Source organism: Calidris pugnax, unplaced genomic scaffold (genome assembly GCF_001431845.1).
Source record: "Calidris pugnax isolate Ruff unplaced genomic scaffold, ASM143184v1 scaffold68, whole genome shotgun sequence".
Taxonomy (NCBI): Eukaryota; Metazoa; Chordata; class Aves; order Charadriiformes; family Scolopacidae; genus Calidris; species Calidris pugnax.
The window spans coordinates 4493204-4508426 of NW_015090921.1; the positions used below are offsets into that span (position 1 = coordinate 4493204).

Below are 15223 nucleotides of genomic sequence, written 5' to 3' on the forward strand. Positions count from 1 at the left end.
TCTAGCACACTGGAACAGCCAACACTATTGGGGTTATTCTGATATTATTAACACCGACAAAGTGTTCCTTGAAAATATCCCCCAGCACTTACATCCCGACAGCTTTATGGAAGGGAGTGAGAGGTATAAAACCCAAATGACTGACAGCTAGATGATACCGGCACTGCTCTGATCCATTTTAAGACAAGGGTGCTTCTCTTTCATTCCTTGCAAAGAAATTTCAGCCTGTGTTAAAGCTTCCTGCTGAAGATGAGAATGTCACAAAACCCCCCATCCCAGTATGAAATCAGTGCAAGGACATCAAAGCAGAAGAAACCAGAATGAGTGTCTGCAAAGAACAAAGATTCTTGGGAAAATTCCTGACTTCCTTTCAGACCATGGATAAATTGATTAAACACTAGTGAAACAAAGTAGTGCCTGAAAGAAAATTACTGGGGATGATTCCTCCCACCGTTCCTGAGCTACTTCATTTGGCAGGCAGTAGGGAAACAAAACTGGATGCATTTCTGCATATATCTGGAAAGTGTCTGTATGCATGAGAAACAAGCACACCAGAAACCCTGGATGCAAGCAAAAAGAACTCATTATTGTTGAATTCTCTGGATATCTCAACTCAAGCTCTTACGTTTGTTCAAGAGAAAATAAAACCATCTTCTATTAGATTGAATTCATTCACAGAGTGGTTTGAGGCTGGAAGGGACCTCTGGGGGTCATCTTGTCCAACCCTCTTGCTCAAGCAGAGACACCCAGAACAGACTGCCCAGGACTATGTCCAGATGGCTTTTGAATACCTCCAAGGATGCAGACTCCACAACCTTCCCCGGCAACCTGTGCCAGTGCTTGATCACTCTCAGTCAAAAAAGCGTTTGTTGATGTTCAGAGGGAATCTCCTGTGTTTCAGAGTGTGCCCATTGCCTGTGGTCCTGTTACTGGGAAACAGTGAGAAGAGCCTGGTTGTGTTTTCTTTGCACTGTCCCTTCAGGTATACTTACAGACATTGATAAGATTCCCCCTTAGCCTTCTCTTCTCCAGGCTGAACAGTCCCAGCTCTCAGTCTTCCCTCACAGGTCAGACCCTACGCTGCCTTCATCATCTTCATGGCCCTTCGTTGGATTCACATCTCCATATTCTCCCCACTGCTGGGGAGCCCAGAACTAGACCCAGCACTCCAGATGTGGACTCACCAGTGCTGAGTGGAGGGGAAGGATCACCTTCCATGTGCTGGCAATACTTTGTCCAGTGCAGCCCAGGGTATCATTTGCAAGAGCAGGTTTCTGGCTCACGTTCAACTCTGTGTCTATCAGGACCCCCATGCCTTTTCTGCAAAACTGGTGCTGCAGGAGTCCAGCCCTGTTCCACTGCTACTTACCTTTGGAAGTTCTTTTGGAATCATGAGAAAAGCACTCACTCTCTGGTATGAGATCATCAGTTTCATTAATTACTCACTCTAACCAGGCCCTTACCAAAGAATTATAAAAGAGACTGCATATCCCACTAGAGCCTCCCTAAAGATCAGTGCTTAACTACTGTTGGCCTGCGGCTGGAATTTCTTGACTGGCAAAAGGTCACTCCAGACCTGTCCACACAAGGGAGAAAAACGAGGTTTCTATTCCTCAGCCCTCAAACAAGCAAGCTAAGATGAACACCAGACAGCCTTAGTTCTTTGCTCCCAGAACACCAGCCAGCACACGAGCCAGCACAATGAGGAAAACAAACAACATAAGGTCAAGAACTTGTGCAATTTTCTTCTCTGTTGGCCCCCAGTAAAAGCCTGAATCACGACAAGTCCTAAAGCAAACCTGTCTCTGCCCTCAGTGCAGTATATCTACGTGGAGTCCCTTACATAAGGCAGCTTGCAAGGTGACAAAATGCAGGCACTGCCTGAAAGGTTCTTTAATTCCACACAATTCCTACGCTTTCAGTGCACACTCTTTTGGCATCCAAAAATGAGCTACCAGACCAAGCATGAGTTCCTTGACTCCCAGTACCCACCAAATGCAGCACACCTGCAGTTTCTGTACATTTAGATCGTACTTGGACAGCTCATCCAGCATCTCATGATAACTTTTCAGCTGCTAACAGCCTGAAATTGTAGCTGTAATTAGCAAATTATCATCCACAGGAAAAGATCAAATACTTATTTGAGTAGTACTGTTCTTTTTTACATATGATTGTCAAGAGCTCCCACTGCCCACCTGGTACTCCACTAGATATCATCCTAGTGGAGGAGAGAGTAATATGGTAAAATCACTAGTGCCATTGCAGTCTCCCATCAGTGCTCAACAGAGCTCCTTCTAGAGCTCTCACAAAATCACACATCTCAAAATGTCCTTTCTGTGGCAGCTCCCTCTGAAGAAGCCTCAACTTCGCTGCATCAGGAAGTCGCAAATGATGCTGTAAATACTAGAAGTGTCCCAAGCATTTCCAAGAACCCCTATCACCACAACAGCCAGTCACCGTGTCAGTAAAAGCCACTGCTTCTTTGCAAGCAGAGGATGAACTCCATTTTAGCTACAGTAATGAGAAAGTGTGACAGAGCATGCACAACACATGCACTCTGAGGGAACTGCACAGTCAGAAGTAGATAGTATACTCTTTTGGAAGCAGATATCGAGATGTTGAAGCATTTAGATTGCTCTCCACCTAGGAATGGCTTTGACAAGAGGTTAATTTCAACTTGTGTTATTAAAAAAAAAAAAGCACCATGTAACCTGCCATAGTGCCATAACCACATCTGAAGTATGCAAGCTAGAATCTGTTGCTGTATCCTTCTATATCCCAATATTTTGGGAGGGCTGGGTAGAGAGTAGTTGTTGTTGGGGCACTGAATTTCTACTTTACTGTCTTCTGCTCAGAGCAAGAAGGGTTTTAAATTTAACCTGAGGCATGATGGAAATGGAAAGCCAGTTCAGTTCCTAGGACACTAGTAAGGCAGGCTTCATTGATAGAGCACTGCAAGGGGGCAGGCTGCAGTGTGCTGGGCACAGGGAGGCCTGCACTTGGCTTTGAAGGTAGTCGTGGTCACTGTGATACCTCCACATCAACACACCGAGAGCACACAGTGTAATTGCCCAGCCCTGTGTCTCTGAAGAAGAGATGCAGTTATCATGCCAGTTTGAAGGTGGACAAACACCTACCACTACTGTCACCCCCCAGCATGGCCCTGTCAGCTCTAGGCAAGAGTCAAACACCTTTCAAACATCTTCCTCACAGCTTCAGCTAGAAATTCTTGCCAGCTTCCAAGGTAGGGACCACAGCTTTGCCAGCAAGTGTTCCAGCAGCGTGTGGAGTCTGCCAATGCCAGCTGAGACTCCCAAATGGGCTTCCTAACAGCTGAGCCTCTCCCTGCCAGCTGGACTCCAGAAGAGGAAAGCAGTCAAACAAACATTCAGAGAAGGCTAAGAAGGTGGAATGTGAAACAGAGCACAAATTTCAGCAGTGTATTTAGCAGTTCGGCAGCCAAGATTTCAAATGTCTTCCTTGCACCATGGCTAGTGCCCTCTGCTGCTGTAAGCAATGCTCACCTCCAAAGGACAATCACCCCAAGTAATTGCATACACCTATTTCTTCCTCTTCATGCATCTGAGAATCTGGGATTTGAAACTAAAGGCAGAGAGACACCAACTGACTGCTTTGCATTCTTTTATAGTTCACACCAGGTGTGAGGAAGGGAAACAGAGAAACAAGCTGTGTACTTCTTACAAGACCTAAAGACAGTGCTACATCCTTCACGGAGCTCAACCTGCCAGGTGCTCCTGCCTGCTGTGTGTGTGGTAGCCAAGGAGCTACCAAGCCACAGGAGAGTGAGCAAGACACGGCATTAGGGCTGATGGGGTGCAGGGATTGGGAATGGCTCTGCAGCACGGGCAAAACGGTCAGAAAGGTCTCAAGACCCATAAAAAAAAATTGGCTTAATAAAAATTATAATGTTCAGCACAAAGCTCTGCCACAAAGATGAGGGAGATGGAGAAAGAGAAGCTGATTACTATACTTCACTTGGCATTCACAACACAAAACGTGGTACTTCCAAATAGCACCAGTATTGAGTTGCACCTAGAAACCCAACGCTGGCAATTACAGCTGTATTCTCTCGTCTCTTTCTTCCCAAGATGAAACTATACTCAGTGTCACAAATGACCGAGCTGGCATGAAGAACATCAATCATGTCACCAGAGAAACAAGAGGGAATTTTACATCTATTCATCAGTGCTGTGTTTCTCAGGAGCAGATAAGGATACATTTTGGAAAAGCAATATAAATGTACTCCTTTAAGGAGAACACTTTTGTTTCCTCCACCAACGGAAAACCCCATGCTGTCAGAAAGCTCTTATCAGTAATCCAACATTCAATGCGAAAGAATAAATACACCTTTTTTTCAAAGCAACACTGAAATTGAGTTATAGATTCACCTTAATTACATTTCATTAAAAAAGACCCCAAAAAATAATTCTACACACTGGATCTATTTCAAGGAACTAGAACATTCAGTTTTATGTCTCATCACATCTGAATAAAGGAGAAAAAATAGTTAAAATAGGACAAGGATTAAGGCAAGACTTAGTAGCCTTGACCAAATCATACAGAAAGCTTGTGGCAGAACTGGAAGCCAGCCTTAAATCTGGAAATCTAACTCAACTTACCGTAATGCAATGCAACCTTCCAGTCCACTTTGCCTAACTTAAAGTCACATTAAACGAAAAAACAGTTTTACTCTGTACATTTACTTTTAGTAGTACATTAGGACGATTGAAAGAATGACAAATGTCTTCAGTGCTGCCAGTGCTTATAATTCTATTCTGACTTCAGTTCTCTAGAGTGTTTTTCTTAAACATGTAGTTTCTGGAGCTGTGTAATGACATGAAAATTACAGCAACAAAAATTGCTTAATAGTTACCCAGGATAGCAAACACAAACTGGAAAGACTCAGAAACCAGATGGCTCATAAATATGTTTGTTTTAATTTGACGATTTTTAACCCTATCTCGTGATGCGAAACCTGAGCTTGGAGAGTTTAGGTATTAGAAAAACAGTGCTTCCTATACATTTACCCTTCATCAAGCTCACAAAGACTAAGCAAAGTTCTTTCACCTGCCACTTCTCACCAGCTTTGTTTCTTGCTCCTTGTCAGTAACATTATTAATTGGGCTCTTGCTTCTTGTCAATCCTCATTCTTACTGCGATAAAACAGTTTTATCAGTAATGAAATAACTTCTCTAGCTTACTCCACTTGTTCCCTGGTACTGCAGTGAATGTAATAATTAATTAAATTAAAAAATAATATTAATTAAAATTAATTGATTAAAAAATAACTATTAGCTAAATTTACCATAGCTGATAGCCTGTACAGTCACATGCCACATAAGTTGCTGCAAAATGGTAATCTATATATTAAATATATAATTAAAATATTATCACAAACAATCATGAGCAGACCCCAAGTATTATGCAGTTTCGCATAACTGCATCCACTGAGGAAAATGTGGAAGATAGCTTTTTTAAAGCAAAGGTGTTTTCTCATATCTTTTCAGGTCCTAAAATAAGTGAAAAAAAATATTCACCATCAGAAAAAAAAAACCCTTGGATTTTTCCTTTCATTAATTTTCATGCAGATACATGCAGGAAGGCACACAAGAGAGGAAAAAAAATATTTGGGAATTACAATGGGAAGAAATAAAAAAAGCTACGTCCTGTCCAAAACTTACCAGGAAATCAAAAATGAAAATAGCTTTTAGAGGGGAAGCTAAATGCTTGTGTCTAATCAATCTAGCACAGCTCTAGATGAGTTGAAAAGAGATCTGCAAAAGTCTTTCATTTTTCTATCCACCTGAATAGCCAGAATACAAGCCCTTTTGAAAAAACTGATTAAACGCCAGTTTGCTTTATTCACCTCGTTTTGCTTATAATTAATTCACACGCTTATTTTTGTAAATTTCACTGACTTTCAGATTTCTTCTCTAGGACTGCAACAGACTAACAAACACAAACTGTCAAACTCTGGGGAAGTTTAAACTCTTCTAAGAATCTAAGCATTCTGCAATGACTATGCTATCAGGGCTTGTAAGATTCATAAAGTCCAGTGTCTCATCAAAATCTAGGCTGAACTGTTAGCCTGCATGGGGTTAAAGAAAGCTTCTTTCAGAGGGTTTAAATACTATTTGGGCTCCTGTAGTGATAGTCAACACAGAAAATGCTCCCATTGTGAATTACGTACTTTAAAAGTGTTCCTCATGTAAAGAGATCTGGACTCCAGCACAGTACACATCAAAATGCCATAAAGCAAACTCTTAAAACATGTTAAAGACCAAGGAAATTTCAAGTGGTGGTGCTTTTCTATGATTCTATTTGCTGAAGACAAAATAGCAGTTACGGATTAATCACTCAGAGCTCAGTAGGAAAAAAAAAAAGTTATAAATAGCAGATACTTGGAAAATTAAAACTGCAGTGAAATACAAAAACAGAAACAGAAAATGAAAAAAAGATCAAGATATCTCAGGTGTTAGAAGTGTGTAAGCATAATTATCCATGCTTCTTACATTGTCTAAAATATTAGTCATGACATCAGTGTGTGCAAAACTGCCAAATTAACTATTCACTGAAGCAAAGCAGTTTTTCAGTTCGGTTCAAGTTTGAATTCAGCTTTGCCTGAGGTTGATCAAGTTCAGGCTGACAGCTGCTAACCATTTTTTTGGTAATCCCAAACCACACTGGCTGGGCTCACAGTCTCCACTGGAAAAGAGTTCTTCCATCCTGCTTCTCTTTGCAGCCTCATCCTCCCATCCTCTCCGTGTATCCCCCCAGTCTCCTCCTGCTTCCCTAAGACCAGGAAAGTGGAGCAGAAGTGAAGCAGAGCTAAAAAGGGAGCCCAAGTACTCAGACTTCACCCTCAGTGTGGAGAGAAAGATCTTGGTCACAGTCGCAGAGCTACCCAAACCAGCTCTGCATTGCTGAGTGGAAGCAGGCACTTGTGAGGATCCCATGGGGAAGGGGAAGCTAGATGTGAAACTGCTTAGAAGCCCACCACGGCTGGAGGTTGCTCCCATGCCAACGTCATCTCTGCTACGAGAAGCAAGATTTCAGTAAACTGTGAAACTGAACCAGCAACCTATTGGGTTCAGTTCTCACTGAGGTTCCAATATGACTGCTGTTACTGGATCAGTTCTGATTCAAGATGGGGAAAAAGGCTCCAGTTTTGGTTTCATTTGGCTCCTGCATAGCACAAAAACCTCTTTACCACGACAATGCAGGAACAGTCACTTACCCCCTGCACTTCATTCTGTGCACCAAAACACCATCACAACTCATCAAGTCACTTACTACTGTGACTCCCACTCAGTTACTTTATCACTCCCATATTTTTAATATACAAATATGTTTCTCCGTAAACATAGACACAGGGGAGAGATGTGGATGCTTTAACCCCAGAAATTTTGGCTGTTTATGCCCTCAAACACATGCTGTGCTACAGGCTGGGAAAACAACCCTTAAGTGAGCAACTCAAATGCATGAATAAATGCATCATTCTTGGCTGTTATGCCAAAGCTTATGGGATTTCAGATACCAATTAGCTGAAAATCTGTGATGTCTTATTAACAGACATGACTTTCCTATTACATAGGGCAGAAGTTAAGCTGAGTTGCAAGGATAGATCTGTGCTTTTGGAAAGACTTCAGCTTTTAATTCTATACTTCAGTCTCATTCTTGACTACCTTTAATTCTGATAAGCCTGCTGTGTCAATAGGTGGCCCTGATTTTTAAAGTCAGTGCCATTGCCAGGGTGTTTCTTTCCTTCATGTAGAGTAGAGTAGAATAGTTCAGTTGGAAGGGACCTACAACAATCATGTAGTCCAACTGCCTAAAATAAATATAAAGCTGATTAGAAATCTTATCAAGATTTCCACTGACAAGTAGAAGAAAAGGTTCTACAGGATTGTGCAGCTTCATGTTTTCCCAGCTGGTTTTGTGCTTAAAAGCACATACAGAAAACCAACCTGAAATTCTCCTAAAAAGATAAAACCTGGCCTGCGCATGAGCATCTTACTGGAATTCCAACTTCTTTATTTCCTCAGTATACATGACAGAGCTGCTTTTTCTAGGTGAGGAAGACTGAAAAGTCATCTCTGTCCCCCTTTCTCTCTAAAATAAATATAAAGCTGATTAGAAATCTTATCAAGATTTCCACTGACAAGTAGAAGAAAAGGTTCTACAGGATTGTGCAGCTTCATGTTTTCCCAGCTGGTTTTGTGCTTAAAAGCACATACAGAAAACCAACCTGAAATTCTCCTAAAAAGATAAAACCTGGCCTGCGCATGAGCATCTTACTGGAATTCCAACTTCTTTATTTCCTCAGTATACATGACAGAGCTGCTTTTTCTAGGTGAGGAAGACTGAAAAGTCATCTCTGTCCCCAAGTAATCCTGGTTCCGTTAGTCCTCCTGGGTCCCATTGTGCTGGTATCACACACACTGGAAGAAGCTGCAGTGTGGAGTGACACCACTTTGAAGAAAGCTCTTAGAAACAGCACACCTGAGGGAGGCCAAATGCTTCAGTGAGACCCTGCCACTTTCTCGGGAGCTGTCATCCTTTAAGCAGCGCAGAGACCTGGGGAGGTCTTGATGCCACTTTTGCTTGATTGTAAAGGTCCTACACCCTGAGCTCCCCTCTTGCACATTGGGCATAAAAAGGCAAGAAGCTGGCATTCCCCAGGCACAGGACCTCTGACCCCTAATGGTGCTGAACCGATCACAATATGAACACCAAAGGCTCTACACGTTCCTCCTGCGCACACATAACCCACCAGTACAATCTGTCACCACTCTCACAAGGGATCTCAGTTCTCCCTGTTCACTCAGAGCACATCTGTCAGAGCAGCTGCAAGCCACCTCTTGTGAAACACCTCATCTCACCACTTTGCCAAGCTGGCCTGCTATCTCACCTGCCACAGGTTTCCAGCTTTGTGCACACCCTGTCCTGCTGACAGCAGGCCACATCAAAGCACCGTTTGTTACACGCCGGGAGAGGAGAGAAGCAGAGGAGCAATTATAATGGAATGGGAGGAAGAGGAATTGTAAGAGGAAGGACTGATGCTGAGAGACAGGAAAAGACTATAAGCCTGATCCAATTAATTAAGATAATTAACGTCATTATTTTCCTCCTCTGATTTAAGCATTCAATACAGAAATCGTGCTTACTCGTAAGAGTCTCAGATAAAAGTCTCCAGATACAGAAGGCAAGATGTTGCACTGCTATAACTGTACTCCCATAGAGATCCATCAATTTGCATTAAAGAACCCCATGGATTCCTTGCTCTCCATTTATTTCTGGAAAAAGCTCACCTGCCTCTTCTCTCAGCAGCTGCTTCTGCTTTTACTAGAGATTTGCAAAAAGTACAGGTTAATTTTGCTTTCTTTATTTCTGAGGAATCTAATCCAATACCAAGCTACGAACAATAGCGCAGTAATGAACATCAGCCTGAGGACAACCACCTGCATGCACAAATCCAGATACAAATCACTATGTGGGATTATAAGATAACTGAGCAGCTTTAATACAGGATTTTCCAAGTTACTGGCAAGATCAAAAAAATTAAAAAAGAAAAAAACTGTCACTGGTCAGTATGACATTTTTTCAGAAGTTTTACAAGATTGCAAAGACCAACGTATTTCAGGGGGTGTTGAACTATAATACTCCATGTCAAAACTAAACACTTGATACTAAAGCATGCTTTAAGATTTTTAAATAAACATTTAAGATTTTTTAATAAAAGACTTCTCTAAGCAAAAGTCTGAACTAAAAAAACCCAAACATTAGAACAGCTAAACTCATTTGAATGTCTCAATATGAACTAACCAGTGCACACACAATACAAACCTCCAAAACATAACAGCTCAAAACCTAGAACCCTTTATAAAGCATTTCACTGTCACCAGATCAGCATTTTTCACTGAAATTAATTCAACATGAAAATTTCTCTCCACTCTAGTCACAGACATCACAGATGCACTTCTACAAACCAGCACAGCCAGCGCACGCCCCATCACACATTCCAGCAGACTGAAGACAAGGACCCTCCTGTGTATCTGTTCAGGGCTCTGGGGGGTGGGAGAGGAATGCTTCTGAGATATGACTGTAGCAGGGCATCCTTTTCTCCAACTTTCATCTCAGGGACCAATTAGAAACTATGAAGCTACGTAAAACTGACAGAAAGATGGCTTTCTCCTATGGCTGATCACAAGACATTGTCTTCAGCTCTAAGTAACAGTACGCACGGCTCAGTGCCTGATTTCTTCCTCTTCCACCTTAGTCTTCCCTCTTGATGGATATTTGTCTGCATGTGCTCCCTTACTGTGGGGCTCCCACATACCTAGCCTATCCTTTTCCATTGTATTTCAAAGGGTCCTCAAATTTGTAATGTCTGTGACTTAAAAAGAACTGTCTTTTTTTAATATCAAGGCACCTGCCCAATGTTTGGCTTTCAGTAACAGTCATAGTGTCTTGAATTGCATATCTGGACTGGCCACAGTTTTTGTAGACATGCTGTCATTTGCAGTAAATGACTATGGCCCCAACTCCTAAAACAAAGTTCAGGGATCATTTGGTGCTGTCATGGTTGGAACTATTTAAGTGAAAATACTGAAACCACTGCTGTACCTGTATGCTACTTTAACTGAGTGGAGGTAGGCACAAGGAGAAGAAAGTAAGAGAGAAGCTCTTCAATGAAGAGGCAAAAGAGAATGTAAAGCCCCATCCCTTCCACTCTTGGCATGCTCTCCTCTAGATAGACAGAAGGATACACGAAGCAGTAAAGCCTAAGTGAGATAGATGCACTGGTTTATTTTAAGTTGGCTTACAACAAAATGAGGTATTCCTATATAAGCATCTTCATGCATGCGTGGACTGATTAAACTTAAACCAGTTTATATTCACTCCATAAAAACCAGGACAGCTTAATTCTGAGAGGCAGTCAAACCCAAGGAGAGAAATAAAACCTTCCAGGCTTCTGAAAACAGTTTATTAGACAAATGCAAGGAGGAAGTAGCATCCAGAAACATGGCGTTCACCATTGCCATGCTGATACACCATTCCACAAACAAACAAAAAGCTGGCTGTCTTACTTTTAAACCTGTAATCAACCTCCCTATGCCTCTCTGCTTTAGAAAGGATTCAATGAAACTGAAAACCATAACTATTCCTCAGGCTGAAATTAAACATAAGATACCCTATTCTGGGACAGCTCCACTGCAAGTATTGCAAAGGGCTGTAAAGAAAGACTTGACAAAATGCCTCTACTAATATTATCTCAAGAACTGTGGTTATACTCAATAGCTAAACTCTGAGCAATAACATAAACATGACTGCACTTTTGGAAAGGTGTTTCCCAGGATGCATGTTGTGCTGTAATTTTGCAGATAGCTTGCCCTCCACACCCAGAGGCCAGAGCACAACATCTGGCCAAGCACAACCCAGTTTTTCACAGAGGAGAAAAGGACTGATGTACCCCCTCCACCAAGACCAGGTAATTCAAGGAAAATCATTCAATATGAAGATTCAAAACAATGCTGAAGAAAGAGCTGAAGAAAAAGAAAATTCTCCCATACATTCATCTGGTGGCTTTTTTCACCTTCTTCCTAGCCATCTCCTGAGACCTTAGGCTGGTGTGCAACCCCAGACTCTGAATGACTGTCAAGTTGCTTTGACACTGAACAATGCCCCTTTGTGCACTGAGTTCTTTCATGGTTTTGTTGTTGTTGTTTTGGGGGTTTCTTTTTCTGATATTTTGTTTCTGCTGTCATTCTACAATTTTCTGAATTTTCTCATAGAGTCTTAAATTTTTCACCAAAAGGAGTTCTGACCTCCTCCAGTGATTTGGCATGACAAAAATTTTCAATGGATGGGAACTCTGAAATTACCCTTTTAGGATATAGCTTGTTAGAAAGGCATATGCCAGCCAATAAAACAAAAGAAAAGCGGACCGCTAAGTTCTCTTATCACCAAGAACTTGGGCTTTCCAAATAAAGAAGGAAATGTAAAGCCACTCCAAGAATATGCTCCAGGAAAACTTCCTCAGTGGAAATACAAGTGGTTTTTTAAATAATTGACTGCAGAGTCTGAGAGCTGACCATAATAAACCAGTGAGACAAGCAACCCCCATGTGAAGATTGTGACCACAGCTACACAGTTAAATGCTCATGCAACCTGGGTAATTGAAATTATTTTTGGCAGAAGACTGGACAAAGATTGTAAAATGTATGTTTGTTTGCATTTAAGTCTTCACTTGCTCTCTCTGAAATGCACCTTTTTTGATCTCTGTTCTAACACAGACTTGGAGATACAGCAAATAGAATGACTATTGCTTACACTAACTTTACTTGCCTGTTGAAAGCCACTCCACCAAAACCACTGGGATGATACTTAGTTCTTGATGAGACCACAGGCCATAAGATGTGAGGCTGTGAGAACACACAGCTCTGCTTGCATGGGGTACACTTGCCCTGGGACCCTTTAACAGTAAAGCAACCTCCTCTCAATAGAAGCAACAGGCCAGAAAAAGCCTGAAATAAAAAAACCTTGTGCTATGCATTGGCATTTAATTGTAAATAGAACTAAATGATGAAACCTGCTTAAAAACTGATGTCCCAGTGTGTCTTTATATAAAAGAAAATATATACAGCTTTGGCATTTAGCCAGAGAATTTCACTGCACTAGCAAGAAAGAGCTGTAGCACCCAGCAACCTGTTTGCCTTATCTCCTTCGCTACTGGGAAGTAAGAAGATTTGCTACCCTGAGAAATACAGAAGTGTCTCCTGATCCTTCGCTAAGGGTCAAGATGACTTCCCTGGCTCTGCACTGGGGATACTATTCTAACTTCAGCTCTCTAAGAAATTCAGTGTGTCCTGATACAGGTTTTTCCTCTCCTAATTTTCACAATGAGTTTGCTTGCCACTGTGCACATACAATAAATGTGTCCCACTCTTACCTTCTTCTCCCATCCTTGCTTGCATGCATGTTGCCACTTCCTAACTTCTCTTCCTGTTACTGCAGCTTCCCTCCTAACATCTCCCTTCTTCTCTTCTACTGTTATTTCATTCCTCTTGCTGCATTTAAGAACCAAAACTGACAGTGACAGAGCGGCACAAAGATTCCTTTCAAAACTCAGCCTGAGAACCACACTCTAGGTAGGAGCTCATAAATCCATCTTTCATAGTCCCGATACCTTCTTCTCCCTTTATCTGTCTCCCTCATCTCTCTCCTCAGACAAAGCATCTTCTCCAAACTACACATTTTCCTGTACACGACCTTCACTACTCCTGGAGCATTACTTTCTCCCACCTGTCCAAAATAGTCCCAGAGAAAGCAATTCAGTAATCAGAGAAGCAAAATGGTCCTGAGATATAGCTGCTCATTTCATCCTGAACGCTTGTACAATGACAGCGCCTGCTTCCAGCCTAAGAGCCTCAGTCAGCAGCAGCCCCTCTAAAACTACTGATCACCTATTCATTTCAGTGAACAAAATTTACTTAGAATCAATAACCATCGAGATTTATCTTCCCATATGTCACCCACTTTATATATATTTCATGCAAGTACTTTCTGCCCCCTCTCCTTTTTTCCCCACTGTTTTGAAAATAAGGCTTTACTGGTTTTAAAGGTAAAAGGGAACGGGCAATGAAATAAGACTGAGTCCCTGGGCATAAGAAGGAGTTTGCATGGCAAGGAGGTGGGGAAAAAAAAAATAATAAGTTACTTACGGACCGTGGTGACCCACAGCAGGAGCTGTGGGAGCCGGTTCATGGCTCTGCGGGGTGCGGGCAGGTCCCAGCCGGGTGCCCGGCTCTGGAGGGGACGTGCCCGGCTCTTCCTGCGGGCTCCGCAGGAGCTCTGAGGCTGGGCTCGGGCTCCTGCTGCCTTGGAGCAGAATTCCCACCTCCTGCTCAGGAAGGCTCGCACGGGTCCTAGAGCCACCCTCCCTTCCTTCCCTCCTCCTCCCGTTTTGCATACCGCTCCTGCACCATCAGCAAATCCATAAGGCAGTTGCTTCAGATATGAACACATCCATCTATAAATTTTTCAGGCATTAGTATTCACCAGAAAAAGCTGAATTCAGCATCTTACTGGGTTGTTCCCCCTTCTCAGCCTTCCCTTGCAGCTGCCTTCAATGACACACATGAGACAGGCTCACTGTCTGGACCAAACTCAGCTCGTGTTTAAGATAATAGAGAAGATTCCCTTGGCCTGGAAGTCCTCTCACTGACTGCCCCGAAAGATAAATCAGAGCTATTTACACAGCCCAGATACCCCCCTTTCTTTCCTTAACTTCACTTACAGCCACTTAACTCCTGAGCAAGAACAGCCTTAGCTGGTGAGACAAGGAACGGGGACCAGCAACACAGCGAGGCGTAGGTGCTCTGCGTTCACTCTTTAATCACTTTACTTGTTAAACTCCTTTTTCTTCTGGTCTCCCAGCATTTCAGTTCCATTAGTTCACTCTGCCTTCAATTTGCTTTTCCTTCACAGGGAGTTTATTTTAAAACAGCCATTCTTTTTATAATCAGAATACATTATTTCTGATTAATTCTTCCCGAGGATGCCCTGACTCTGGATTAGGAGTGTTTTAGTCCAAATTAGCATAATTTATTGTGGTCGTGGGCTACAATAATTCAGAATGGAACTTCCTGTGAATTTAACAGGTAGTACCCGAGTCTCAAGTATCACCCTGCAGGCACTGGAAAAATTTGGACCTGACATGAATTAAAGCCCTGATAGGACTGGTGGGTTTGGCACCTTGAAGGCAGAGGCCTGCATTTTATTTTTAATTGTGGTTCATAGATTAGACTAAAAATCTAGTGAATTTACTTAACCTTCCATGAATCTTCCACTGATATCTACGAAAAGTATGCACTGCTCAAGGGTAGAATTTGCTTTTATACCACAACCATATATTTGGATCTCCGAATTTACCCTTTCTTCAGCAACATATTGCTGTTTTCAACAAATGTACAGAGGCATATTTCTGAACACAACCTGGATGATTTAGAAGAAAACAATTCTGAGGCTTTTCTCTGTGGCCACATCAATTCCAAAAGTGTGGTAGCAAGGAAGACAGGCATTATTGGTTGCCTGTTAAATAAGTTTATATAAACTGTGCCCCACGCAAAGTAGTAGACCAAGAATAATGTGTGTTCCTACCCAAGACGAGGAGGAAAAAAAAAAAAAAAAGCCTGCCAGC

At 42.1% G+C, this 15223-nt stretch overlaps 1 protein-coding gene across 1 annotated transcript in view; it reads right to left on the minus strand.

Annotated features, from left to right (window-relative positions):
* LTK (leukocyte receptor tyrosine kinase) overlaps nucleotides 1-13853 on the minus strand; it is a 94163-nt gene extending 80310 nt beyond the window's left edge. Inside the window, exon 1 of the mRNA XM_014950396.1 lies at nucleotides 13746-13853. Coding sequence (XP_014805882.1) covers nucleotides 13746-13788 — 43 coding nt within the window. The 5' untranslated portion in view covers nucleotides 13789-13853. The remainder of the gene's footprint in view (nucleotides 1-13745) is intronic.
* Nucleotides 13854-15223: the final 1370 nt, after the last annotated feature.